Source organism: Lissotriton helveticus, chromosome 9 (genome assembly GCF_964261635.1).
Source record: "Lissotriton helveticus chromosome 9, aLisHel1.1, whole genome shotgun sequence".
In the NCBI taxonomy this organism is placed as follows: domain Eukaryota; kingdom Metazoa; phylum Chordata; class Amphibia; order Caudata; family Salamandridae; genus Lissotriton; species Lissotriton helveticus.
This window is the reverse complement of record NC_136070.1, coordinates 940,733,851-940,761,191: the sequence shown is the minus strand read 5'-3', so window position 1 is coordinate 940,761,191 and position 27,341 is coordinate 940,733,851. Positions and strand designations below refer to the sequence as shown.

Genomic DNA, 27,341 nt, shown 5'->3' with positions numbered 1-27,341 from the left:
TGGTCACCTTTCTTGATAGTCTTGAACCATCTCCCAGCTTTGCTCTCATACATCTGTTTGAATAAAGAAGCTGTATTCCTCTGAATATTCTCTCGGGAAATTTCCAAGCTTAGCTGCAAGGAGAAATTACCTTATAGAGATTTGTCTTGGAAGGAAGAAGTGAGGTATAGCAGTAGATTTCGCATGATTCTGGAAAGCGTCATTGCGTTTTTGTAGCAAAGCAAGAGAAGAGCAAAATACCATAAAGGAATATAAGGTAATGCTTAAGCAACGGCTAGACACATGGGCGGATTGCAGAGGGGAGATGGTTGAAGGACGAAATTTAAACTGTTAACCTGATGACAGCAAAAAGAATGAGGGGAAAAGTGGCTTGGCATAATTAAGGCTTAGTAAACTATTACAGTCATATAAGTTAGTTGGCTGACAAGATACAGACACTTTGGGCAGAGAACAGACTAACAGGTTAGAGATGCGTGATAAAATATTTCAGGGCATACCCGATATTCATTTTGATTTGCATATCATCTGCAGATTTGTATACATTATTCTTAGGTTCATTCACATGATTTGTTGACTAATAATTATATAGTTTTAAATTAACAACTATTGTGTGTGTGTGTGTGTGCTGATTATGGAGTACAAGAGAGAGGTTCCATCTTTTATCACTTGCAGATAAGAGATCCTCTGATGGGTGTGTCCGGATCCTAACTCCCCATGTCCAACAGAGCACAACCCAATGAACAAAAAGTAAGGCACACCTGCTAGCCAACATTTCTCCAAAAAGTGAACATTTCACTTTAGGGCTAAGGGGTTCTACTGGGTGTGACCCCAATATTAACGGGGTGAACACGGCATCATAATTTAGCAGGAGTGTCATCTGAGTGTTTCGATACCATTAAGCGAAAACAATTATAAAGACTTAATAGAACTTAAGACTTAACTTAAATCCAGTAGACGAATACATAACCAGGCTGTGACATTATATACCATTACTGAGCTGAGATCAGACATATTAGGGTTGTCCAGGTAATTATATAAATAGGAAAAATACTTCCCAAAAACCACTTTTAGGCACAACAGGAATGCTGATTTAGAGCTTCTCCTGGCATCAGGAGATAAGGACATACTGACTGATTTATTTAATATTTGTTGAGCACTCAGACACAAATATAAGGAGTAATGAAACCCGAATAAAACGGTCAAAGCTCACCAGAAGAGGTAGGTTTTCTCAACCTTTCTGGCAGCTAGGGAGAACTGAATACTTTCAGCAGAGGTAGGTTTTCTCAACCTTTCTGGCAGTTAGGGAGGACTGAATGCTTATGTAGTGTGAGGCTATTTGAGAGTTTGGGACCGAGATGGCAGAAAACACTGCCCACCTGAGAGGGATTGTTTGAAATGGGGAACTGAGAATATTAGCTGAATAGTGAAGTGAGTGCAACAGAGGAACATCCACAGTAAAGGCAAGGACATGGCAATCATAAGAAGGTTAATGTAAAGTCTACGTACAGTAAATGAAGGGATGAAAGTGTCACAGATTGATATACACAGTGATTTGGGCAGATGACGCCAATAATGAATTTGGAAGTGGATACTTGAATGAAAATAAAATGACCTGCATGAAGAATTACAGGCACAGAATCTTTTGGAGAATAAACAACGGATTTGACTCAAAAGAAAAAAAAAGAAAAATGACTTGTCTTGATATTGGTAGGAGTACTGGTCAATAAAGTAAGTCTTTTTTCACCTACACCTCGGTGACAAAACCAGCATACTCGGCAGGTAAAATAATTATTAAAATGTAGACAATATGGAGCTCTAATCCGATCTTAACAGTGCAGTAAAAAAAGAAAATTTGGAAAAGGAAAAAGTAGGAATGAAGGAGAGGGAACCATAGTCTTTCTAAGTGAGGATGATCGAAGCGCACTAATGGCATCCACTGATGTGGAAAAACATCAACATGTGTTTAAAACGTTTTTGTTGTATCAGCATTGTGGCTAGGGGGCATTGAAAAATGGGATAAACATGCTCACTGAAGAAAACCCCATTATGCTTAGAAAGAAGCAAACAGTTTCACAGCTCACAACCTACGCTATCGAACCACCTGAAAATGCCTTAGAAGCACACTCACATCCAGTTATGCAGGTCTAATGGACCACTCAGCCCAGGCGAGTTGGTTTTCACACTGCACCTGAGAAAGCCCTGGTGAAGGTGATTGATATGAAAATCCTCTCTCAAGCTCACAAGAATGCTTTAGAAAGGCAGAGCTGAATCTTGGTCATCATTTTTACTGGTGAAGTTAACGGGGGAAACAACCATTACTTAGCATCTTTTACTTCGCTATTCCTTTACTTAGCATCTTTTACTTCGCTATTCCTTTACTTAGCATCTTTTACTTCGCAGAGTCCATTACTACACATGCTATTAATTAGCATGCCTTTACTTCGCATATGCCGTTACTTCGCAGGAGAAGAGTGGATCCATGATTGAAGGTGAAGAGAGGGACCACAAGCAGAGAGAGGCAAGTGGGGTAGTGTAGTTAGGGTAGTGTTGTATGTGTAGGGTGTAGTGTTTTAGGGTTTAGGGTAGTGTTGTAGTGTATGCGTAGTGTAGGGGGTAGTGTTTTTGGGTTTAGGGTAGTGTTGTGGTGTATGTGTAGTGTAGGGTAGTGTTTTAGGGTTTAGGGTAGTGTTGTAGTGTATGTGTAGTGTAGGGGTAGTGTTTTAGGGTTTAGGGTAGTGTTGTAGTGTATGTGTAGTGTAGGGTAGTGTTTTAGGGTTTAGGGTAGTGTTATAGTGTATGTGTAGTGTAGGGGGTAGTGTTTTAGGGTTTAGTGTAGTGTACATGTAGTGTAGGGGTAGTGTTTTAGGGTTTAGGGTAGTGTTGTAGTGTGTGTGTAGTGTAGGGGTAGTGTTTTAGGGTTTAGGGTAGTGTTGTAGTGTATGTGTAGTGTAGGGGTAGTGTTTTAGGGTTTAGGGTAGTGTTGTAGTGTGTGAGTAGTGTAGGGTAGTGTTTTAGGGTCGTTGTGTAGTGTATGTTTAGTGTAGGGGGTAGTGTTTTAGGGTTTAGGGTAGTGTTGTAGTGTATGTGTAGTGTAGGGGGTAGTGTTTTAGGGTTTAGGGTAGTGTTGTAGTGTATGTGTAGTGTAGGGGGTAGTGTATTAGGGTTTAGGGTAGTGTATGAGTAGTGTAGGGATAGTGTTTTAGGGTTTAGGGTAGTGTAGTGTATGTGTAGTGTAGGGGTAGTATTTTAGGGTTTAGGGTAGTGATGTAGTGTATGTGTAGTGTAGGGTAGTGTTTTGGGAAGTGTAGGGGGCGTGGAGGGAAAAAAATGAAAAAAAGAATGTTTATGCATAGTAAAATCCTGCGAAGTAATGTACTGCTAAGTAATGCCAATTTAATGGTTTTAAATAATTTTTCGAAGTAATGGCATGCGTAATAAAATACTGCTAAGTAAAGGCATTTGCGAAGTAAAAACTTCATAGAAAAGGCATGCTAAGTAATAGCATGCTAAGTAACGTCATACATTCAGTTAAAGGGGCTCAGACTCCAAAAACTCCACACGGTCATGCAAATGACAGAAAGCTGCTACGCATAACATATAATAACAAGGTTAAACCCTCATAATCAGGGTTCGTAGAAGGTTATGAAGCTTTACAACATGTCTGTCCAACAAAGTTTTGCCTCTGGCATTCAAATCCACAGAAATCTTGTGATTAGATCTGACTCAGGAGATTCAGAGAGGGAAATTCCCTCGACAGTCACCTTGTCAATGTCATGACAGTTTCTTATTTTACCTCACCAGCGGGAATCCCCAAGGCCTCCTGCCCTTCCCTTTTCGTTGAAATCCTATTCTCATAATCTCTCTTGTTTTCCACCCTGCTGGCCACAAAAGTAAAGAATGTGGTCACGCCTGTCTATCGACTTGCAGTTGAGGAAATCTACAACATTAGAACCCAGGTAGGTATTTAGGGCGAACAGCTCCTATTTCCATCAAGACACTTCCTTTTGTTGAAATACACCAGCACTACTGCTGCTAGGCACTCAGATGCACCTACACATTTTTTTTGCCACCTATTGTGTTTGATTTTCACATTCGCAAGGACTCTGCAATGTCACTTGGGTCCCGGTGTGAAAACAAAAAGAAGCTGTGTCATCCTGTCTCTAGTACTAGCAAGGTCACAGGTTTTCAAAGGTGTGTATCAAGAACAAAGAACGGACAATCACTTGTGTTTTCCGTCAGAACAAACTCTTACCTGTGTGTAACAGCGCAGAAGCATGTTCTTCTCCTTCAGTAACCGCAGAAAGTAATGGCACACTGTAGGCTGGAAAAAAAATTGTGTTGTTCAATTTTCAGAGCCTTCATGGCCTCACAACTTGAGATAAATTGTGTGGGAAACATTTCACAAAGTTTACTCTTGTAATCCTATAATGCATTTTTTTATATTAAAACTTTTGTATTGATTTTTACACAGAATACAACATGTTCCCCAAATAGTTGCAGTCATAGCATTACCACATTTGACCTCCTCAACAGAGAGCTGCATTCATAGACTCTTTGTATTACCGTCCCATATAAACCCAGGCCATTCCTCCCCTTTATTGTTTTTCTAGACACACCCACCTAAACTTTCTAAACCTTCTTTTTAGACCCCCTGCTGAAACAGAGGTTTTCCTACTGATCATTCCATTCACATTGATGGTCTTGGGCACCCTATTGTTTGGCTTTTTCTATCCTAGCCATGCCTAAACTGGGCCCTCTGATCTGGACATTCACAGCCATCTCTCATCTCTGCCAGGGGAGCTTTTCGTAAGCCTACAGTTAGCCAATTATGCTGCAGATCATTTCAGAGTTCCTGGGTAGTGGCCCTCTCCCAAAAGACACAGTAAAATCTGATCCTGAATTCATCCCCATTTCAACATCTCGTGTTGCTCTCCTTCTCACCTGCTGTGAGTCTCTAAAGTGTAACATAGGCCTATAAAACAGCGACGTACTGGTATTATACTCCAGACCGCATCTCCAAGTGGGATAAGACTAAATCAGGCCATTGCTGGAGGGGCTGCGGGATGCCTGGGACCCTTATTCACTTGCTATGGCATTGCCCGAAATTAGAACGTTATTGGAAGACAGTGCTTGATGAGTTACACAGCGCGTTCCAGATCACACTGCCCAGGCGCCCCGAACATACTTTACTTGGCTTACCTCATCCTACCTCCTTCCCACTGCGCTCGTTGATTGGACGACAGCTAGCGCTAGTGTTACCGGCTGCGAGACAGGTGTTGCTGGCGCGATGGGGCTCCCCGGTTGTACCTGACGTACGCGATGGGCTGATGCGATTATGGCATGCCCTGGCTATGGAGCGCCTCTCCCTGAGCATAGACGGCAGAGGTTCCGAATACGCTACCCTGTGGGCCCCTTTTTTGCAGCTCCTGTCCAAGGTCCTCAGGGAAGTTACATGCCCGAAATACCTGCAAATACTGCAACTCATACCCCTGGAGCCGGTGGGAGCCGTGCCCAGCACTTGAGATTACGGGACCTGCGTGGTCCAGGCAGGGGTAGGCCTTTGGGCAGGTGGACCCTAGTTATGTCTGATGCGGAATGGGGTGGGTTGGGGGGGAGGGGGCGGGCGGGTGGGGGACGTAGGGATGGGTGGGGGGACGTAGGGATGGGTGGGGGGACGTAGGGATGGGTGGGTGGGCAAGTGAGTTGTTTGTGAGTTGTTTGTGCTGTTTCTTTTGGGTCTTGTTGGACTTTTTCTCTATCAAAGTTGCGGACGAATTGCCTCCGGTGGGGGGTTGCTAATGTTTTTGATACGCGGGACTGCCCCCCGGGTTGTAGGTCCAAACGCTGTGTACGATTTTTGTTTGAGTACGCCCTGCCGGCAAACTGATGTAGGCAGCTGGGCTGTGTTCAATGATACCTTGCAGCATAATAATACCAATAAAAAGTTTGATTCTAAAGTGTAACATACTCTCTCTACAAATTTGTAATCAATTAGTAGAACCATGTTACTAGTGATTGAGCCTTCCTATCTTTCATGGGATTCTTCTCCCAGTCTCCCTTCAACTTTCCATAGTTTGTTTTAAGAAAATAGTGAGTATGTTCTGGATATTGGATCTCCAGTCCTATCTTCCCTAGGTGCTTATGTTTAAGTGTTTAAAGGCTTGTATCACATAACAAGACTGTACTTAAATGTAAACAATAGAACCACGGCGGAGATTCCCTAAACAGTTTAAAAAAGATCAGGGAAAATTATGAACCTTAAGTTTTCAAGCATATTTTTTTTATCTGCACAAGAAACCTCACCCTTGGCATTATTATTTTAAAATCTGGAGAAGGCCCTTTTCTCCATCGTACAAAGAAACACCATTGGACATAGTGGGCCACGGGCTGTGTTTTCTGTAGGAAGCTAAATATGGGTAAAAGTCATATACAAATAATGGCTAACGAAGGCACAGGTTCCACTCCCTTTAACTTCTTTTGTGTGTGGCTAAAAATTAGGCATGATGGAGCAGATGGTCTTTAATGATCCCAATCAAGGGTAGCGGCAATGCCTGTAGAATACCCTGGTTTCCGCCTTCAGCTTTCATTAAACAAATTAAGGCATGGTAACACATTTTGCACTGGATCATACCTCCTAATAATTTCACAACTAAAGCTCAGAACTGGTTAACCATATTGTTCTTCCAATAAGATGGGATCTGACATCCATACCCAAATCATATTTCTTAATTTCTTATTACTCATGTCTCAATGATAAATATCTATCAAATTAAATTATGTTGTGTTAACTATTTACTGAAGTTTTGTTTTTATGTTCCTCTAATAACTGTCCTCAGAGCACCTTCATATTCGAGCCCCTAAAACCACTGAGCTAGGCTACTTCTGGGGGGGGAATGCATGCAAAACAGTGGAATGTGGCCTCAGGCCCCGTCCACTCCCACGTCTTTCCTCTTTATATTTGCAGTGTTGTCTTCACATTTCCCCCTTTCATTTTAGTGTTGTCTGATATTTCGCATAGTTTCATGCATCCTCCTTGACTTGAGGTATGTCTGAAATATTTTCTAACTAGGATAGTGTTGCCCTAAAATACTTTTTGTAGGTCCAGGACTAATATTGCTCTGTTCTCTTAAACAATTGGCAGCATATGAGCAAATGTTACGTTTTTCTCTTGCCTCATAAAAGGAACGATGGTGTTTAAGTTCTCAACAGTTCATTTAATATAACAAAATCACTTTCCCTGTCACTGATAACAGTAATGCAGAATACAAATTGGGTATCTAATGAATACTGATTTCATTTTATATACATTCTGTTCTACAAATGCATTCCATTTCTCCCCATCATTGATAAAGCTCCTGTTTAATTGTTGTGTTTTCTAATTCCCCTTTTTTTGGAGAAAATTCAATTTGTTTGATCTGATTTTAAATCTGAATTGTTTTCTAAAATCCCGTATTAAACATTTTTAGCAACAAAATTCACTCCTATTGTTCATCGACATTCGTGTCAGAATATTGTCCTCTCCTAGCCTTGTCGATGGTACAGGAATGGTAATTACAGATTGGGATAATCCAGGAGACATCTGGCTCATTCCCCTTTCTAACTGAAAGCCATCAAATACTTGTATATTCAATAAGACTGCCAGTCAAGGTTTGGCACATAGACAATCTCCCATCTCTTTCTCATACCTTGCTCATTATCCCAACCCCTCTTCTGAGAACATGATGGGTATGATTCAAAGTATAAAACCATACTTTTCGGGACAGACTATTTAAGTGATCACCTTAGCTACTTATTTATGCTATGGGGTTTGCTAATATATCTTCTTAAACTAATCAGTTAGTTTACTTGATACTAGATGCAATTTTAATGTTCATTCCATCATAATATGTGCACATTTTAGAGGTACTGTATGTATAAAAAGAATACTTTGAACTTTTGCTCTTGGCATGTAACAATTGGTAGGGGCATAATCTGGCCTTAGTGATGATGGTGGATTAATTAGAACATTTGTATTAGGTAGATATAGGAATGGTCTTACAAAATCACACCACCACATTCAAAACAGTGGGATACATTGTTCGTATTAATTGACTCGTACATTTTATCATTTTCAGCACGCTCTGGACTGGTTTGCTTCTATACTAGGTGATCATTTCCCTCGCACCATTGTTCAAAAAGTTCACCCATTTATTGAGGACTGCCTGAGAGATCGTCACTTCTCTCCGATTTGGAATGTATGACGTTACAACGAATTCCATTGCAACGCATGCCTTTACCACGCATGCGTTACAACGGAATTCGTTTTCCACGCATAACCTTTAACTCGAATACTTGCGTGTTGACGTCATACGTCGTTAAGAGGAAACGGAAGTTTTTTTTTCCCGATTTCTCTTAAACTACGCTGATTATCTGCATATCCCGACGTGACTTCTGGTGAGTTTTTTTTGGGGGGGAGACCCCCCAAGCCCCCCATTTTTTACTTTTTACCTTTACCACATATGCCTTTACTACAAACCTCGTAGTAAAGGTATGCGTGGTAAAAGCTTTAGTGGTAACCACGCATGCGTTGTACTGCATGCGTGGTTAAGGATTTCGTGGAAACGGCTTCGTTTTAGTGGCCGTTTCCCCCGATTTGATGTATATTTGGGACCTTAGCTTAGCTAATTCGGTTATTTGGCTGTTTTACCCCCGCACATTCTGGTGATACACAAGTGCTGATTCTGCTTAATAGGCAGGTGCTCCATTCTGTGCCAAGAGTCCAACTTGAGTAAACCCAATCATACCTCTCACTGTAATAACAAGCTTGAACCTTTTCTAGCCCTTCTAAGTTTGTCCGATATTTGCTGTTCTCTTTGTCTTTTTTTACATTGCACTTTGAACAGATAAATAATACTTAATTTTTATCTGTCAGCCTTAAGATGTCAAATTCTTACTCTCCTTGCTAAGCATTTCTTGTATTTTCGGAAATATTCAAATTAAACATTCAAAACATGTTATCAACAGATCAGCAGAAAATATTCAGTATTTTTTTCAGCACTTCTGATGTGCTCCAAAAGGTGTCCAGAATCTCAGATTCTCTTTTCACTCATGTTTTGGCATTATAAGCAAAGGTTTGTGTCCTTTTAATTGTTACAAATAGGAACAAAAAGTAAACACTTGCTACATTTGGAGTGCCCTAAAAGGTCAAAAGCAGACAAAGAGGTGAAGCGTTTTCAGTCTTGCTTTTTCAACAGGTGCCCAATTTTTTAGTTGACTGGGTTGTACACCATTGTAGTGAGCTTGAAAGAAAAGGCAATAAAAACAGATGCAGTCTTTGATGTATACTTTTAAATAATGGGCAACCTAATTCAAAGAAAATCGATATTGAAAATTAATTGACACAAAATAGACTGTCAAAAATATGTAACTTAAATGTATTGATCTTTGGCCCTCATTACGAGTGGCCTGGTATTTGATGCAATAATTATTTCATTAATGAATTCCAACACTGGAGTGGTAGAAATGTATCTGCTGTGAATATTGTCACCTACTAAGACTTTTGCCCAGAACTTGGTACATATCATGCCACTACAGATGTGGTATTTTGCTCCCTTTACATTTTGGCAGGTTTGGGCAGTAAAAAGTTAAGGGAGATGCGTTTTTTATAGCTTTGGGTATACACCTGGGGGCCCATTATGATGTCGGGCTGATTGCCCCCACCAGGCTGGCGGAAGCCACCGCCGGCCTGGTGGGGGCAATCCGCCCGACATCCTCTCCAGAATATCCCCCCCGCCATATTAGAATGGCGGGGGGGACCGCGGCGGACGCAAAGACTGTCCGCCGCTTTTCCGCCCCGGTCGCCTTGCGGCCGGGGCGGAAAAGGTTTAATATGGTGGCGGTGTCTATTAGACACCGCCAGACATATTATCATGGGCTTTCAGACATGCCTTTCCGTGGCGGCAATGCCGCCACGGAAAGGCATGCGGTCTTCACTCTGGGGGCCCCCAGAGGGAAGGAGGGGTGGGGGTTGCACACGGGGGGTACCTGTAGTACCCCCCTTCATTTGCATAAACAAAGCGGCAGGCACCGCGCGGTGCCTGCCGCTTTGTTTATGCAAATGCTAAAAATGCAGGATGTGCCCGCCACTGTGGCGGGCACATCTTAATACCCCCACAGGACCCCCGCCCTTATGGCGGGCGGTCACGATTTCCGATGGGATGGTGGGCGGACTAAGTCCGCCCGTCATCCTAATGACCCCCTAAGTGTGATAATTCAGATATGTGCTATAACAAGACAGAATCTTATCAGTAATTATGGGCCGACTTGCAATAAGGGCCTGTGTGAATGCTGATAAGTAATGTATCAATAGGTTTCTCATTAACTTGAACCTAAACTGAAATCAGACTACATTTAAGCTTTGATTGTATAAATACCCATGATCATTTGGCATGGGAAAACATATTTTGTTAACAGGGAAATCTATAAATTTCAGAAATATGTATTAGTGGACATTCAGTGGTAGGTGAGATACCCACAAAATAGTGTGCCGTATATGGGGCTCATGGAATACCTACCGTGGTAATACTTGTGTACCGCCTCAGTGCAGTCATCGAGATGACCTACCCTCCCTGTGACCTTCCTCTTTGTTATGTTATGTTATGTTATGTTACTGGGGGTTTTATAAAGTGCTCAGCTGCTCCGAAGAGAGTCCCGGCGCTGCAGATCAAAAACAGATACCAGCAACTAACAAAAATACCACCAGCAACGCCAGGTGCTCAGAGGAAGCAGAATTATTGGACAAAGAGAAGAGTCTTAAGCTCCTTTCTAAAAGTGAGCAGGTTGGAACTGGCGCGTAAGGTCAGAGGTAATGTGTTCCAAAGACGAGGGGCAAGGTAACTAAAGGAACGACCTCCACATCGTGCACGTCGCACTGCCGGCACTATTGCCCTGGCCTGGGCAGCGGACCTCAAGGGTCTAGATGGAAGGTAGAAATTGACTCTTTTTTGTAGATACACTGCACCGGAGTTATGCAGAGCCTTGAACGCTGTTGTTAAGGTCTTGAAGGTGATGCGTTTGCGGATCGGCAGCCAGTGCAGGGCTTTAAGAAGGTCGCTGGCCCTGGTTCTTCTGGTTAAACCGAATATGGCTCTGGCTGCCGAGTTCTGGACGACCTGCAGGCGAGTCAGGAGATACTCGGGAAGACCCAAGTAAAGGATGTTGGAGTAGTCCAAGCGCGAACCTATCAGAGCCTGCACCGTGATCTTTCTGTGCTCCAAGGATAGAAACGGCAAAAACTTTCTCAACATCCTTAAGATGGCAAAGCACTTCCCCGTCAGACCTGCTACTTGGGCCTTAAAGGAAAGAGTATTATCCACCTGAATGCCCAGATTCTTAGCTGTCTGGTGGGAACATGGCCGAAGGCCACCAGTGCTTCCATCTCGGGTCTTTGTGTAATGATTGGCTAATTCCCCGTTTGTGCTTATTGTATTGTATACATTGTTCGATCCTCTGTATTGTCCACTTATACTGATGATTGTTTAATAAAAAGAATTTTTAAAACAAAGTATGCATTTCAGGCATTTTTTAGAAAGTATATTGTTGTCTACAATCATATATGGAAATACCATTCACCATGAAATGAAATGCAAAAAAGAGATCTTCAACATTCTACATTTCTAGGGAAAATATGCAACAACATTTCAATCATAAAAGTTGATGTTGTGAGGAATCATTGGTGGGATTATTATTGTTGATTAAATACTTTTCAGAACCACACTGTTTATACAGATACAACACAATCTATATAAAACACACATCCCTGGGTTTAAGTAGGGAAAACAATACACGACTTGAGGCAAGTTCCAATAAGCAGAAAAGCCATTTCATCTTCCAAACCTAATCATCCTTCTACCTGTTACCTCATACAAGTTGGATCATGAAGGCCACAGCTGAAACACTGTGTTCAGATCCCTAGCTGTTTTCTGTCCCTGTTCTATGTTTTTTACATTTTCCACATTACTTTCATCTTAAGTAATGGACGTTAGAATATGTTAAACCATTGCCTAAGAGCTGACCCCACGGATCTGTCAATCTTCAGACACATCTATAGCTCTTAGAGTACTCGGAGAGCTAGAGCTATAATTCACGGAACATCCTGACAACACTGAGAAAATGAATCCATAAACTCAACATGGCATTCTAAAGAACGTTACAGGTATTTGGGTGAAATTAAAGGTCAATTATCTTCATTTTCATTTTGGATTTCCCTTTTCAGTTACAACATGCATCAAGATGAACCATGATCTAATGTGTGACGATATGAAGCTTTACATTCCATATTGTAGGCCCCACGTACCAAGGAGGTCTATTAGTTAAAAAAGAGGATGTCACGTGGTGAGGGCCGCACAGACTAAAGGAAGAAACATACATATACTTCTAGAAAACAATTAAAATGTGCTAAATCTTGTCCTGAGTAAGCGGTGACACAAAAACACCACAAAACGTGTTAGCTGTTCTATTCTCTTTTAAATCAAGCAATTCCTGGTTGCTTTGGTCTCTCCGGATACATCCATTCAGAATTACAGATGGACTAATAAAAGCCCTTGAGAGCAATGAAACTACCTAAGCAATACAACTTTAACATAGTTGGATTAAGCATTATATTCATCAATGCAATACTGATTATCTTTCAGGTTCTTGTAGTTCGAGCTGTTATTTACGTGCTGTTTACGAGTGATGTAGTTTTAGTTCTTGATTTACAATGCCTAAAGTGCTTTTCCAATGCATAGATTTCATCCTTTATACAGTGCTGAATCAGCCATTTTAGTGGCTTTGAATTACATTCAAGTAACACTAGACTGCGGACGCTCATCGGTATTGGTCATGCTGGACCTCTCCACAACCTTTGATATGGTCGCTCCTCAAATACTATTGGAATGCAAGCTTCAACTTGGAACAGAAGGCTCTGTTCTTCTATATATTGCATCCTTTTCTATCAGACCACTACCAGATAGTTGCTCTGGATTCTTTTTACATTTTCTGCCAGACAACTAAATAACAATGCCCCTCAAGGTTCCTCCCTGAGCCCCATTCTATTCAACGTGAATATAAAGCATTTAGCAAATTTGATTCAATCTTTTGGACTCAAAATAATACAACAGATTCTCTCCAGAGAAGATAATTGCAATCTTTTCTCAGATAAATTTAAAACATTTATCATGGAGGTGGTATTTTGGATGCAACAAGCCTGTCTCAAGTTGTACTGGGGAAATACAGAAATTCTCCTATTTGGATTATTCAAATCTATTCCGTACTCATCATCGTGGCCTAATAAACTAAGCGCTACCCCAGGACCAGAACTCTAGTCATCAAAATTGATCTCGACATTCTTAAAAACTCAATTTGCATCTATCACCACAAGATGCTTCACTCTGCTCAAGGGTTTAATAAAAATACTGCCCATTTTGCCTCCTTCCACTTGCAAAACTGTGGTCCATGTTTTGAGGACTTCCAGGTTGGACTATGGGAATTTCCTTCATTTTGGGACTCCGCAGAACGCTATTGCAAGAACTTATTTGATGATACCACAATCCCATTATATTGTCATCAATGGCTGCCCTGCCACAAAAGAATAATCTTCAAAGTATTAGTACTTATTTTTCATGTCTTTTCCAACAAGGGTCTAAAAATCTCTGAAGTTTGATTTGTTAATATGCTACCATAAGATCTCTTAGATCCTCCAATGTCATACTTCTGATTATCTCTCCATTTACGCGATCTAGACATGGGGTCACTCCTTCTCCCTTCAGGTGGCAAAGCATTGGAAAGCTCCCTCTCAAAAACTAAGTCCGCCGTCTGTGCCTAAGCCAGAATCTCTCAGCACTAGGACATGCCTAGTTGTGGGTAGATGTTGCGCTCTACAAATTAGCATTAATTTATTCATTCATACTAAGAGGAGTTAAAAAGCGCTGGGTGTTTTTCATGAGCTGAAAACATCAAGACCTTCACTTTAACATTCTAAGCAACAAGCCAACCCCCACTCAGCAAATGCCCCCAAAGCATAAAATTACAAAACCCACCACAGACCTTAACGCCCACATCAAACCGCCAGCCCGCCATGTATCAGCCACACCCTCAGACTCTTAGTCTATATATATGCCACAAATTTTAAAAACTATATAAGCACCATATTTACACACTGATACATCATATGTTTCACCTCTGCAAGCAAACTCATCTTAAACCAATTTCAACGTCATTACCTTGAACTTTCCAGGGTACAGTGCTTTTGCAAGAGCGAAGAATGGTTCTGGATTTTGCTAAAGGTAAAGAAACACACATTAATGAGATAATGACATCTGTCTTCACACAAGTGAACAAGCAGCTATTGCATTCACTTTCTCTAAAAGGATCCCTCTCTTCACATCTGCTACACAAATATCTGGTTGAGAAGAGGCTCCTCCATTCTTTAACTACCTCACACTTATGGGCACCGGATCAACATCCTAAATACTCCTCACTGATTTTCCCAACAACTACTTCTTCTACACTTACCTCTGCTAAACTTAATATATACTCCCTTACTTGCTTGGTAAACCTACTATTGCCCCTGATATCTCCCTCTTATGATATTTCCTGTCCTAAAGTGTGACCCCAGCCCTCCAATAGCTTGTTTGTTCTGCTCGACCATTACTATCCCTTTGTCCAAGCTCCTTCCTCATTAAATGAACTGCTTCGTAAGTATTTATTACCTTAAAATAGCTGATTTCGAAAATAGCTTCTGGATAAGGCAGGTTGTACTTCTGTAAGTTGCTATATAGCCCAGAACCAGGAGAGCGGAAATCAGGAATACCTGCAGCTGATACACAAAAAATATAGTCTGGCCTGTTTATAAGTTCTGGAGGTGCATTGGTAAAACAAGCCAATAAAAGATTGCGACCTTAATGAAAACAGACATGCAAATCCAATCATCAAAATACAGTACAGGGTTCATGCTGCCTCAATTGCCAATGCTGTACTTACAAGTGGATATTCCAGCGCCGACCATGCATACCACGTTCTTACCTAGGGAACAGAAGGATGAGACATGATGAAAGTTAAGTAGAACCACTCAACAGCATTTAGGAAGGCGGGTGATTCATGATAAAAAAACAAAGGTATTAGAGAAGAGCAATTCCATTTTATTTATGAGACAAAACCCCCTGTAAATTATTTACGATGCAAAGAGAGAGAGGGAGGAACTATACTCCTGGTGTAGGAGACCCTCGGGCCTTTCATTCAGACAGCTGGTGCCTTTGATGTGGACCTGATAGTTACTGCCCAACCTCCAACCTTGCCTTTTTAGTGAGGTTTTTGAGAGAGTTCTCATGATTCAGCTGGATCGACCGAGAGCTCAACACATTACGCAGATCAGGTTTACAGACAACCGTGAAACAAAGACTAACGTTAACTTAGTCTTAAATAGGCAGGTAAAGCACTCTGGCTCTTGTCGAGTAGTACTTAGCTACATTCTTGCTGCACTGGAAATCAAGGCTATCTGAGAGATCCTTAGTTCTTTGAAAAAAACGAGCACAATAACATACAATTACCCTATTTTATCTCCATTTTTAAGAAGTTTTATCTTAAAACACTCAGTTGCCTCACTCCCACACCCTTCACCTCAGTGCTCAGAATCAATTAATCCTCACTCCTCTTGCTAGACACAGTTCAGTCAACCTCAGTCGCTACTCAAATCCTCTCTGTAGGTTTCCCAGCATAATGGGAGAGAGCCAAGAGAGATGTAATCCATGCACCCGGTTCCTGTCCAGCAAGCCTTGGATTACTACTCATTTGTTCTTTCCTGGGCTGAAAAACATTGTATATCGCCGAACTGAAAAGGGCAATTTGTTGTAAGTATTTAATTGGAACAATTGTGTTTGTGCGTACAACTCAAAGAAAATAAAACTGACTGAAATTGAGATTGTGGTCAGAGCTGGAATCAAGGTCAGAGTAGATTAGTATTTGGTTTAAGGTTAGGAGGGATTTAGGAGTACAGTTAATGTCATGATCCTAGAGCTAAAGTCAAGGTCTGTGTTAAACTGAGGGTTAAGGACAAATTAAAAGTGAATGCTAGGGTGAAGGTTTGGGAAAGGCTTAGAATGAGGGTTAAGGAGGACTACTGTAAAAATCTAAGCAAGTAGTTATGGTGAAGGTTAGGGTCGGTTAGGGTGAAAGCTCAGGAATCGGCTGGGAAAAGACCGTCTAACTTTAGTTGGGGTCAGGCTGAAGAACCAAGGTTCGATTCCCTACCCAACTACGACTACTCCTCCAACTTTCTCTGTCGCATACCAAAACTGTCCTCTGCTGCTTGTAATGGATGTCTTTTTTTGGCACTCAGTATCTTTCTCCAATCAAAACTCTGCTGGCTCTTTCACTGAAAGCCAGTGGAGGTTTTTCAGTTTGTTTTTTGTGAATCATATGAGTGGCAATTGTGATTTATTTGGCAGAGGAGGTTTGTGGAATTCGGAGTTTCTTTAGGTTTGTGTTCATCTCTTCCAAGAGGGTAATACAGTAACGCTCTGTGGCTGTCATTCATTCCCATAGTACTACTCTTATGTATGAACTTTAAAAGAGGTGTTGAATATTTCTTATAGTCTTAAAGGCATAATATCTTGGGAAGTAGAGGTGTTGATGCGTGCATCTTAAAAGAGAAAGGGATCCAGATTCTACCGCACTAGCTCATTCAGGGACAAGTATTCCTATTTGGGACTTTGATTCACAATGAGTAGAGTGGTCAAGGATTCAGGGTTTCCTCTTGAGATGATAAGGGTCTGGGAGTCAGCTACTGTTTGCAACAAACAAATAAGGCTCAATATAGGCTCCAGTAAGAGCTTTATATTTTAAAGTTACCTGTCTTTATTTTCAACAGCAAATTGTAAAACTTGAGGGCGAACACAATCAATCAATCAATCAATCATGGCATTTGTAAAGCGCGCTACTCACCCGGAGGGGTCTCATGGCGCTGAGGGGGGGGGAGGGGCGGGGAGTCTGCTACTGCTTGAAGAGCCACCAGGTCTTGAGTTGCTTCCTGAAGGAAAGGTGGTCCTGGGTCAGTCGGAGGTGGATGGGGAGGGAGTTCCATGTCTTGGCTGCCAGGTAGGAGAAAGATCTTCCTCCGGTGGTGGCTCTGTGTATGCGTGGAACGGCGGCGAGGGCGAGGCTGGTGGATCGTAGCTGGCGGGTGGGAGTGTAGAAGGTCAGGCGGTTGTTGAGGTACCTGGGGCCCAGGTCGTGGAGAGCCTTGTGTGCGTGGGTGAGTCTGAACGTGATCCTCTTGCCGACGGGGAGCCAGTGCAGGTCTCTCAGGTGTCCGGAGATGTGGCTGTGTCGGGGGATGTCCAGGATGAGTCGTGCGGAGGCGTTCTGGATGCGTTGGAGTCTTTTCTGAAGTTTGGCTGTGGTTCCGACGTAGAGGGTGTTTCCGTAGTCCAGTCGGTTGGTGACGAGTGCCTGGGTGACCGTCTTCCTGGTTTCGGTGGGGATCCACTGGAAGATCTTTCGGAGCATTCGCAGGGTGTTGAAGCACGACGACGAGACGCCGTTGACTTGTCTGGTCATCGAGAGGGAGGAGTCCAGGATGAAGCCCAGGTTACGTGCGTGGTCCGTTGGCTTGGGAGCGGAACCCAGGGCAGGGGGCCACCAGGAGTCGTCCCAGGCGGAGGGCGATGATCCCAGGATGAGGACTTCCGTCTTGTCTGAGTTCAGTTTCAGGCGGATGTTCTTCATCCACTCGGCGACGTTTTTCATCCCTTCGTGAAGGCTGGTTCTGGCGGTGGCGGGGTCTTTGGTGAGGGAGAGGATCAGCTGGGTGTCATCGGCGTAGGAGATGATGTTGAGGTTGTGTTGGCGTGCGATGGCTTTGAGGGGGCTCATGTAGACATTGAAGAGGGTGGGGCTGAGTGATGATCCTTGTGGTACGCCGCAGATGACTTCGGTGGCCTCGGATCTGAACGGGGGAGGCGGACCCTTCTGGGTTCTTCCGGTGAGGAACGAGATGATCCATTCCAGTGCCTTCTCTTGGATTCCGATGTTGTTGAGGCGCTGTACATGGGTGCGGTGGCAGACCGCGTCGAACGCTGCGGAGAGGTCCAGGAGGATGAGGGCCGCTGTTTCCCCGTTGTCGAGCAGGGATCTGATGTCGTCTGTGGCTGCGATGAGGGCGATCTCGGTGCTGTGGTTTGCTCGGAAGCCGGACTGCGAGTGATCAAGGGATCCGTTCGTCTCGAGGAAGGCAGCAAGCTGACTGTTGACGGTCTTCTCGATGACCTTGGCAGGAAAAGGGAGGAGCGAGATGGGACGGTAGTTCTTGAGGTCGGTTGGGTCCGCTGTTGGTTTCTTCAGGAGGGCGCTGAGCTCGGCATGCTTCCAGCTCTTCAGGAAGGTGGCGGTGTGAAGGAGGTGTTGATGATGTCCCGGAGTTGGGGTGCGATGATGGAGTCGGCTTTGTTGAAGACGTGGTGGGGGCAGGGGTCGGTTGGTGATCCGGAGTGGATGGTGGTCATCACGCGGGCGGTGATGGGGGGCGTTGGCTCGGTGGTTGGGTGCGTGGTCTGTGCGCCGAAGCGGTTGTGTATGTCGGCGATCTTGCTGTGGAAGAACGAGGCGAGTGAGTCGCAGAGGTTTTGCGAGGGAGTGATGTCGTTGTTTCCGGTGCTGGGGTTGGAGAGCTCTTTGACGATGCTGAAGAGTTCCTTGCTGTTGTGGGCGTTGTTGTCCAGTCGTTCCTTGAATGCTGTCTTCTTGGTGGTGGTCGGATCAGTTGGTGGTGTTTGCGGGTGGCGTGCTTGAGGACAGTCATGTTGTCTGTGGTCTGGTTGTTGCTCCAGGCTTTCTCGAGGGTACGGCAGTTCTTCTTGGAGTTCTTGAGTTCGTCGGTGAACCAGGAGGCTTTCTTGCTGCCGGGTCTCCTGGGAGGGGTCTTCAGTGGTGCGAGATTGTCTGCGCAGTTGGTGATCCACTGTGTGAAGTTGTTGGCTGCTTCGTTGGGGTCCGTTGCGCTGGCGGGAGGGTTCTGGCTGAGGGAGGTGGTGAGCTGGTCGGCGGTGATCTTGTTCCAGCTCCTGCGAGGAACCTATTGCGGGTGGTGGTGGGTCGTGCTTCTTCTGAAGCTGAAGTGGACGCAGCTATGGTCCGTCCAATGAAGTCCGGTGGAGTGGCTGAAGGAGATGTGCTTGCTGGAGGAGAAGACAGGGTCAAGCGTGTGGCCGGCGTAGTGGGTGGGGGTGTTCACCAGTTGCTTGAGTCTGAGGTTGGCGAGGTTGTCCAGCAGGGGGGTGTCGTTGTTGTTCTCCAGGTGGAAGTTGAAGTCCCCTAGGAGGATGTAGTCAGAGGAGGGGAGGGCGTGTGGGCTGATGAAGTCTGCGATCTCTTCGCTGAATTGTGTGGGTGGTCCCGGGGGTCTGTAGATGAGGGTGCCTCTGATGGTCGTCTTGGGGTCGGTGTGTATCTGGAAGTGGAGGTGTTCAGCGGCGGTGAGGGTGTCGTCGGAGTTGGTCGTGATGCGGATGGTGTTCTTGTGTACGATGGCGATGCCTCCTCCGGTCTGGTTGACGCGGTCCCTTCTGGTGATCTTGTACCCATCCGGGATGGCGATGGCAATGTCGGGGGCTGAGGAGGCGTTCATCCAGGTTTCCGTGAGGAAGGCGACGTCTGGTGAAGTTGTGTCGAGGAGGTTCCAGAGTTCCACGGCGTGTCTGTGGACGGAGCGGGTGTTGAGCAGGATGCACTTGAGGTGGTTGTTGCTGGTGCTCGGTTTGGCGGGTGCGGTGCAGGTTCGGAGGCAGAAACAGAGCAGGAAGGCGGCAAAAACAGGCAGCAGGCAGCAGTGGAGCGTGGGGGCGACCTAGCCTGGAACATCGAGTCCGACAACTTTTGGAGCTGAGATACGAATCCAGATATATTTGTACCACTTACAGAGAAAGCCGTTACAATTCAGTTTACATTAGTTTTAAGAGATAATACAAATCTATGGAGTGGTCATGGCATTCTTTAAATCGTATTCTTTCATTCTGAACGGTATGTGCTGTACCAGATAGAATAAAATAAAAAGTGTGCTTTGAGGGCAATTATTTTCACAATGTATACGGTTGCAGGGGTGAATGACAGTGGGTTTTAGAAGAGGCAGTTGGAAAGTGGCCAAAATATCTCACTGCGTCCAAGAACTCACCAACCTAATACTAAGCTGGCATTGCCAATAAACAAAGAAGTGATGGTCAAAAGCACTGGGGTCAAAGCTAAAGTTCTAGTGTCCAGTCACTAGAATCACTGGGTGTCCCGAGACTGTTTGTAGGAGCCAAAAGAACAGTTCCAGGGGAGACCAGTTACAGCTTCAAATGGGCTCTATCAGGGTATATACTGATGCTGGGGATGGACCAGGCATGCATAGTAGATTGGAAAAGTGTGCCAAATTTTAGAAGCTCATATCTAGTTGAATGCTTATTTCTATGTAAATTGCCTGGATGATGAGATCACACTTGGGCTCCAAGGTACCTTCTAAACGTACAAATTTGCATTAGAAACTGGAATTGATGGTAAGGGTCCAATTTCACTTTTAAATTGGAACCTCAGAGGAAAAAGTCCTCTATGCCGGGCTCAGGTGGTAACAGGGGAGGTAACTGGGACCATAAGGGCTAACACAAAGTAGGTTTGTGCTGAGCAAGTCAAGGATCAATAGGGCCTCACCACAACTAACGCCCTTGAATGTCTCCTTTGTGTCCTAAACCTTCTGAATATTCAGATGTCCATTACTGTTAGCGAGGATTGGAAATCCTTGTGGCTATAGGGTATTTAACTTGGTTCAGAAGTCCTCCACGCAGATGTTCAGCAGGGAGGGTGTTGCTCTTTGTTTCCTGGTCTGGATTGCTTATCACCTCAATGGGCAGTTGAGCAGTTATTATCCCACCACAGTGCATATGGAGGCCACCTCGAGTGTCCTTAGCAAAAAAATGGTGCGGGTCAGACTCCTTCTCTGAATAGAATGAAGAGCCCTTCCAAGAAGGAATACCAGAATGTATCTCTAGAGGTGCAGTTCATAACCATCGCTAGTGGGTACAAGAAGCTGGGAAAATCAATACAAAAGTGTGGCCCCTTCAAAAATCATGAATCTGGTAAATCATACTGCCAAGGAGTTTCTACAAAGACTGGGACAGGGAAACAATGGCCAAAGGGCATTATTTTCCCCAAAAAGGGTGCATCCCTTCAAAAATCATAAATCTGGCCAATCACGTCTTCCAAAGTTACCAAGAAGGAGATGTGACAGTCACTAAGTTAGACTTTTCCAGACTGGATGCAGATTGTATCCACAAACTAAGCAACTCCGAAGAGTTGGCTTCAGTGGCTGCTCCAATGACACTCAAAAAAGAGTGGCTGTCACTCTGTGCAGAGAACCATTATATTGTGAAGCATGCAATTCCGCAAACTATTCGTAAATTGCAATGTCTTCCAGACCCTCAGACATAATCAGACATAATGAGAATTATTCCAAGAGAGGAAGTGAGGCTCCTAAATTATTTGAGACTACAAAAAATTACTGAAAAGGCTCAGAGGTACAAATAAAAAGTTTATATCAATTATATTGGAGCGAGGAAAATCTTAGTTATCTTCCACTATGGGTGAGGGTACAATCTGGGTGAACCTTAAGTTTAGCATAATTTAACACTTTACATGGGGAGTAACAAAATCATAGTGGTATGCCACTCAGTGTCTTTAAACATGAGGCAATTGGGCAGAACAAAAGGAGTCCAACAGGCACAAAATGGAGGTAGGATGTGACCTCTGACTAAACAAAGAACTAGTGGCTTCCATGTGTTCTACACAAGAGGGGAACCACGCCACAGTATTCGTAAAATGGGCAGAGGCAACAATGAAAAAGATGAATAGTAAAAATGATAATTGATAGAAAGTGACCATTTATTTGAGTCACTCCTTAAAACTGGGGCTATACAACGTCTTTTGTGGTGGACAGTGCGAAAGAGGGGCAAAAGAAACCATTCTGCATTTTTCAACAGTGATAACAACCACTCTCTTATTTAGATACAAGAACAGTTGCCTCTCACATTATTTAAATGGAATTGTCTAGAATTCCTGAGAGTACAGTCATTCTACAATGTTCACAGTAATTCATTAATGGTCTTTAACGGAAAGAATATTCACGACATTTATATGAAACAGCTGGGACACTCAGAGAAGAAAACACTGCAATGCACTAAAACAGGAGACAACTGAACCGACTCACGCCACTCATGCGTACCATCGATTTTCCACTTAGATAATCTCCCTTCTTCTGCACTAATAATGCGTTCTGTCATCCTGACCTATCATGTGAAGATCCAGTATGCTTGTTACTTTATCTTACTCTTTCATATATAGAACACAAATAGGTCTGGGTATGTCGGAAAACGTAGAGGTTTCCTGGCCAAATTATAAATACTTACATTTCTCATTTAACATAAATTTAGCCACTCCATCCAGAGTCAACTCGTCCAGGACTTTCTCTGGCTTTTCACTTCCAAGTCCAAGCGTCCGTGACAGCAAATTCCGCAGGAAATCCACTGAAATGTAAAACAAGAACTGTTATGGGTGGACAATACAGTTCAGGATTCATTAAAAATAATCTTACAACTTAGAATCCCCCTTCCACACTCTAAAGCCACTGGTAATCTACAGTGCACTTTTTTTTTTTTATTTCAAATCTTTTTTATTTAAGATTCAAATAACACAGGAATACAAAAATATAAAGGATGGACACACATTAATGGCTCACGGGGGAGGTGGGGTCAGCAGAGCATGGAAAAGTACAGTTGGCGTAGTCGTTGGGAGTAATAAAAGGTCAGTGATACATCATACATGTAATAAATACACAAAGGGACCATGCAAGTAATTATCAAATAAGAGCATTGAGTAAAACGTCCATACATAAAGTCTCGTTCCCGTGGAGCACATATGAGGGGAAAGATAGAGAATGAAGAAGAGAAGGAGGGGGGAGAATAGAGGAAGAAGAGAAGGAGGAAGAGGACCAAGCAGCAGCAACATGATTTGAGGTGTTTAATTTGCTTCCGGGCATCTAACATACATTACCGATAATTATGCCCGATGATATATCAAGAGCCATGATGTGTGTTACTCAGTGTGTCTAAGGTGGATCATAACACTGTTCCAATGAATCAAGTAAACTCCAGAGTTTGGCGTGAAGCTTTTGCCAAGGGGAGGAGCGTAAAATATCACTGTCCGCTCCCCTCAAAGAGGCCAACCATTCCTGCCAGTGCGTGAAGGAGACTTCAGAGGCATTCTTCCACTTGCTCAGGATGATTTTGCATGCCAGCGTGAGCATAAGGTCCAGTAGCTGCCTGTCATGTTCTCTAGGGATACTAGGATCAATCGCCCTTAGCAGAATATATGTAAAGTCCCTGGGTGGCCTAAAGTGGAAGGTGTGTTCAATGTAAGTAAAGATCTTATTCCAAAACTTTTGGATTAACGGACAGTGAAAAAACATGTGTGCCATGTCACCCACGTGTGCTTTGCAGTTCCAACAGAGGGGGCTATCCCGGAGCTTGAGTTTGAAGAGTTTCTCAGGTGTCCAGTAGGACCTATTAATCAGCATGAGTTTGGTCTGGGAGAGTATCGGGGATATTTTATTATAGAAAGGAGTGAGATGAATCTTGTCCCAATCAAAAGCCAGAATAGAGGAGTTCGGTTCATTTTCCCAATCACGCTCACACTTTCTGTGTGCTTTCTGTGGTAGAGGTAAAATGAGTTTGTACATTTTTGATACCATGTGACCTTGCGACAAGAGGCTGATTAATCTAGTACAAAGAGTAGGTTGCTGTGGTACGATGGTTCTGGCAGAGACAAGGGCTTTGAGGTGTAGAAACTTGTAAAAGTCAAGTGGTTGGAGATCAAACCGCAACTGTAGTGTGGCAAAAGGAAGAGGAGAGGTTCCATCATAAATCTCTTGCACTGAATTCAAACCCTTTTTAGCCCAATTTTCCCAAAAGAGTAGTCCGCCATCATCCTTCTGAGCCGGATTGAACCAGAAAGACGATAAGTTTGATTTGGAGAACTTTATTTTGACTTTACTGTGCCTCTCAAGGCTGAGTAGAGCCCGTTTAGTGTTGAGGAATATATATTTTGATTGAGTCAAGGCAGAGGCGTCCATAGTCATTATGGCGGAAAGAGGCAAATTGTTAATGATGGATTTTTCTACGTCTATCCATATAGGAGTATAACCCTGATGAGCATGGAACCAGTTCGCTCCTTGCTTGCATAAGAAGGCCGTCTGATAGCATCTAAAGTTAGGTAAACCTACCCCCCCCCTTTGTCCTTTGGTAATTGGAGTTTTTTCAGGGAGATTCTCGGTTTCTTGTCCTGCCAAACAAACCTGTTGAAAAGCTTATGTATCTTATTGATGAAGTCGTCCGAGAGTAACATGTGTAGCATGCTGATTAAACAAGCATTTGCAATGCATAAGGTCTTGCATTAGGAAAGTTTGAGCTATTGGTATTGTAAATGACACATTTTTTATATATGTGTTGGTTTTGAAAATAGCAAAAATAATAGCTTTGTCATTTACAATGCCAATAGTTATAACTTGTGACCCCTATAGCATTTGTAATGCAATATGTGTTGTATTCACGTGACTTAGATGTATTGATATTACAAAAAACAATGGCTTTGAATTTTTTTAATAATTAATACTTAAATAAAAGTTATTGTAATTTATAATAGCAATAGCTTAAACTTTTGTAAATAACTTTTGTGAAGAATATGTTCAGTGTATTTTATTGTGACGAAAATCCAAGAACAGAAGTGAAATACTAACCTCTTTTTGTGACATTTGTAATAAAGCTTGAAACATTGAGAGATCATATTTGACCCAGTTGTTGTTGAATGGTTACACAGATTGATGCTGTGGTGGCGCTGAGTGATGTGGTGGCGACTAGTGATGCTGTGGCATTCAATGATCCTGTGGTAGCGCATAGTGATGTTGTTGTGCCCCTTAGTGATGCTGTGGTGGTGCTGAGTGATGCTGTGGTGATGCGATAGATAGAGTGAGTGGGATAGATAGATAGAGTGAGTGGGATAGATAGATAGAGTGAGGGCGATAGATAGATAGAGTGAGGGCGATAGATAGATAGAGGGAGGGCGATAGATAGGAGTGAGGGCGATAGATAGATAGCGTGATGGCGATAGATAGAGTGAGGACGATAGATAGAGTGAGGGTGTTAGATAGAGTGAGGGTGTTAGATAGATCGATCGATCGATCGATCGATCGATCGATCGATAGATCGATAGAGGGAGATGGATAGAGTGAGGGCGATAGATAGATAGAGTGAGGGCAATAGCAAGATAGAGTGAGGGCGATAGATAGAGTGAGGCCGATAGATAGAGTGAGGGCGATAGATAGAGTGAGGCCGATAGATAGAGTGAGGGCGATAGATAGAGTGAGGGCGATAGATAGAGTGAGGGCGATAGATAGAGTGAGGGCTATAAATAGAGTGAGGCCGATAGATAGAGTGAGGCCGATAGATAGAGTGAGGCCGATAGATAGAGTGAGGCCGATAGATTGATAGATTGATTGATTGATAGATAGAGTGAGGGCGATTAGATAGATAGAGTGAGGGCGATAGATAGATAGAGTTAGGGCGATAGATAGAGTGAGGGCGATAGATAGACAGATAGAGTGAGGGCGATAGATAGATAGACAGGTAGAATGAGGGCGATAGATAGATAGTTGTGTGTAGTTGTGTGTGGTTGTGGTTGTGTGTGCGTGGTTGTGTGTGTGTGGTGTGTGTTATGCTTTGTTTAGCTATGTTTTGTTATGCTATGCTATGTTTTGTTGTGTTTGGTATGCTATGCTATGTTTTGCTAGGCTATGATATGTTTTGTTTTGTTAACCCTTTAAGTGCTGCCGTCGGCCAACGGTCGTCACGGGCACTACCTCCCCAGTGCTGCGTGCGACCGTTGGACGTCCATTCAGCACTGGATAATGGACAGCGCAGCACTGGGGAGGTATATTTACAAGCTCCTAAGGTGTTAAGCTATGTTTTGTTTTGTTTTGTTATGCTGTGTTTTGTTAAGCTATGCTATGTTTTGTTATGTTATGTTGTGTTTTGTTAGGCTATGTTATGCTTGGTTAGGCTATGCTCTATGCTTGGTTAGGCTATGCTCTATGCTTGGTTAGGCTATGCTCTATGCTTGGTTAGGCTATGCTCTATGCTTGGTTAGGCTATGCTCTATGCTTGGTTAGGCTATGCTCTATGCTTGGTTAGGTTATTCTCTATGCTTGGTTAGGTTATGCTCCATGCTTGGTTAGGTTATGCTCCATGCTTGGTTAGGTTATGCTCCATGCTTGGTTAGGTTATGCTCTATGCTTGGTTAGGTTATGCGCTATGCTTGGTTAGGTTATGCGCTATGCTTGGTTAGGTTATGCGCTATGCTTGGTTAGGTTAGGTTATGCGCTATGCTTGGTTAGGTTATGCGCTATGCTTGGTTAGGTTATGCGCTATGCGCTATGTTATGCGCTATGTTATGCGCTATGTTATGCGCTATGTTATGCGCTATGTTATGCGCTATGCGTTATGTTATGCGCTATGTTATGCGCTATGTTATGCGCTATGCGCTATGTTATGCGCTATGTTATGCACTATGTTATGCGCTATGTTATGCGCTATGCGCTATGTTATGCGCTATGTTATGAGCTATGCGCTGTTATGCGCTGTTATGCGCTATGTTATGCGCTATGCGCTATGTTATGCGCTATGCGCTATGTTATGCGCTATGTTATGCGCTATGCGCTATGTGTTGCGCTATGTTATGCGCTATGCGCTATGTGTTGCGCTATGTTATGCGCTATGCGCTATGTTATGCGCTATGTTGCGCTATGTTATGCGCTATGTTATGCGCTATGTGCTATGTTATGCGCTATGTTATGCGCTATGTGCTATGTTATGCGCTATGTGCTATGTTATGCGCTATGTGCTATGTTATGCGCTATGTTATGCACTATGCGCTATGTTATGCGCTATGTTATGCGCTATGTTATGCGCTATGCGCTATGTGTTGCGCTATGTTATGCGCTATGCGCTATGTTATGCGCTATGTTGCGCTATGTTATGCGCTATGTTATGCGCTATGTTATGCGCTATGCGCTATGTTATGCGCTGTTATGAGCTATGCGCTGTTATGCGCTGTTATGCGCTATGTTATGCGCCATGCGCTATGTTATGCGCTATGCGCTATGTTATGCGCTATGTGTTGCGCTATGTTATGCGCTATGCGCTATGTGTTGCGCTATGTTATGCGCTATGCGCTATGTTATGCGCTATGTT

At 43.4% G+C, this 27,341-nt stretch overlaps 1 protein-coding gene across 2 annotated transcripts in view; it reads right to left on the bottom strand.

Annotated features, from left to right (window-relative positions):
• Positions 1–27,341, bottom strand: part of SIRT2 (sirtuin 2) — a 175,586-nt gene that overhangs the window by 96,876 nt on the left and 51,369 nt on the right. For both annotated transcript variants that reach the window (XM_078661178.1, XM_078661179.1), the window contains 5 exons: positions 22,449–22,565; positions 15,001–15,042; positions 14,730–14,836; positions 14,241–14,297; positions 4,253–4,321 (listed from right to left, as the gene is read on the bottom strand). In XM_078661178.1, the coding sequence (XP_078517304.1) occupies positions 4,253–4,321; positions 14,241–14,297; positions 14,730–14,836; positions 15,001–15,042; positions 22,449–22,565 (392 nt within the window). The remainder of the gene's footprint in view (positions 1–4,252; positions 4,322–14,240; positions 14,298–14,729; positions 14,837–15,000; positions 15,043–22,448; positions 22,566–27,341) is intronic.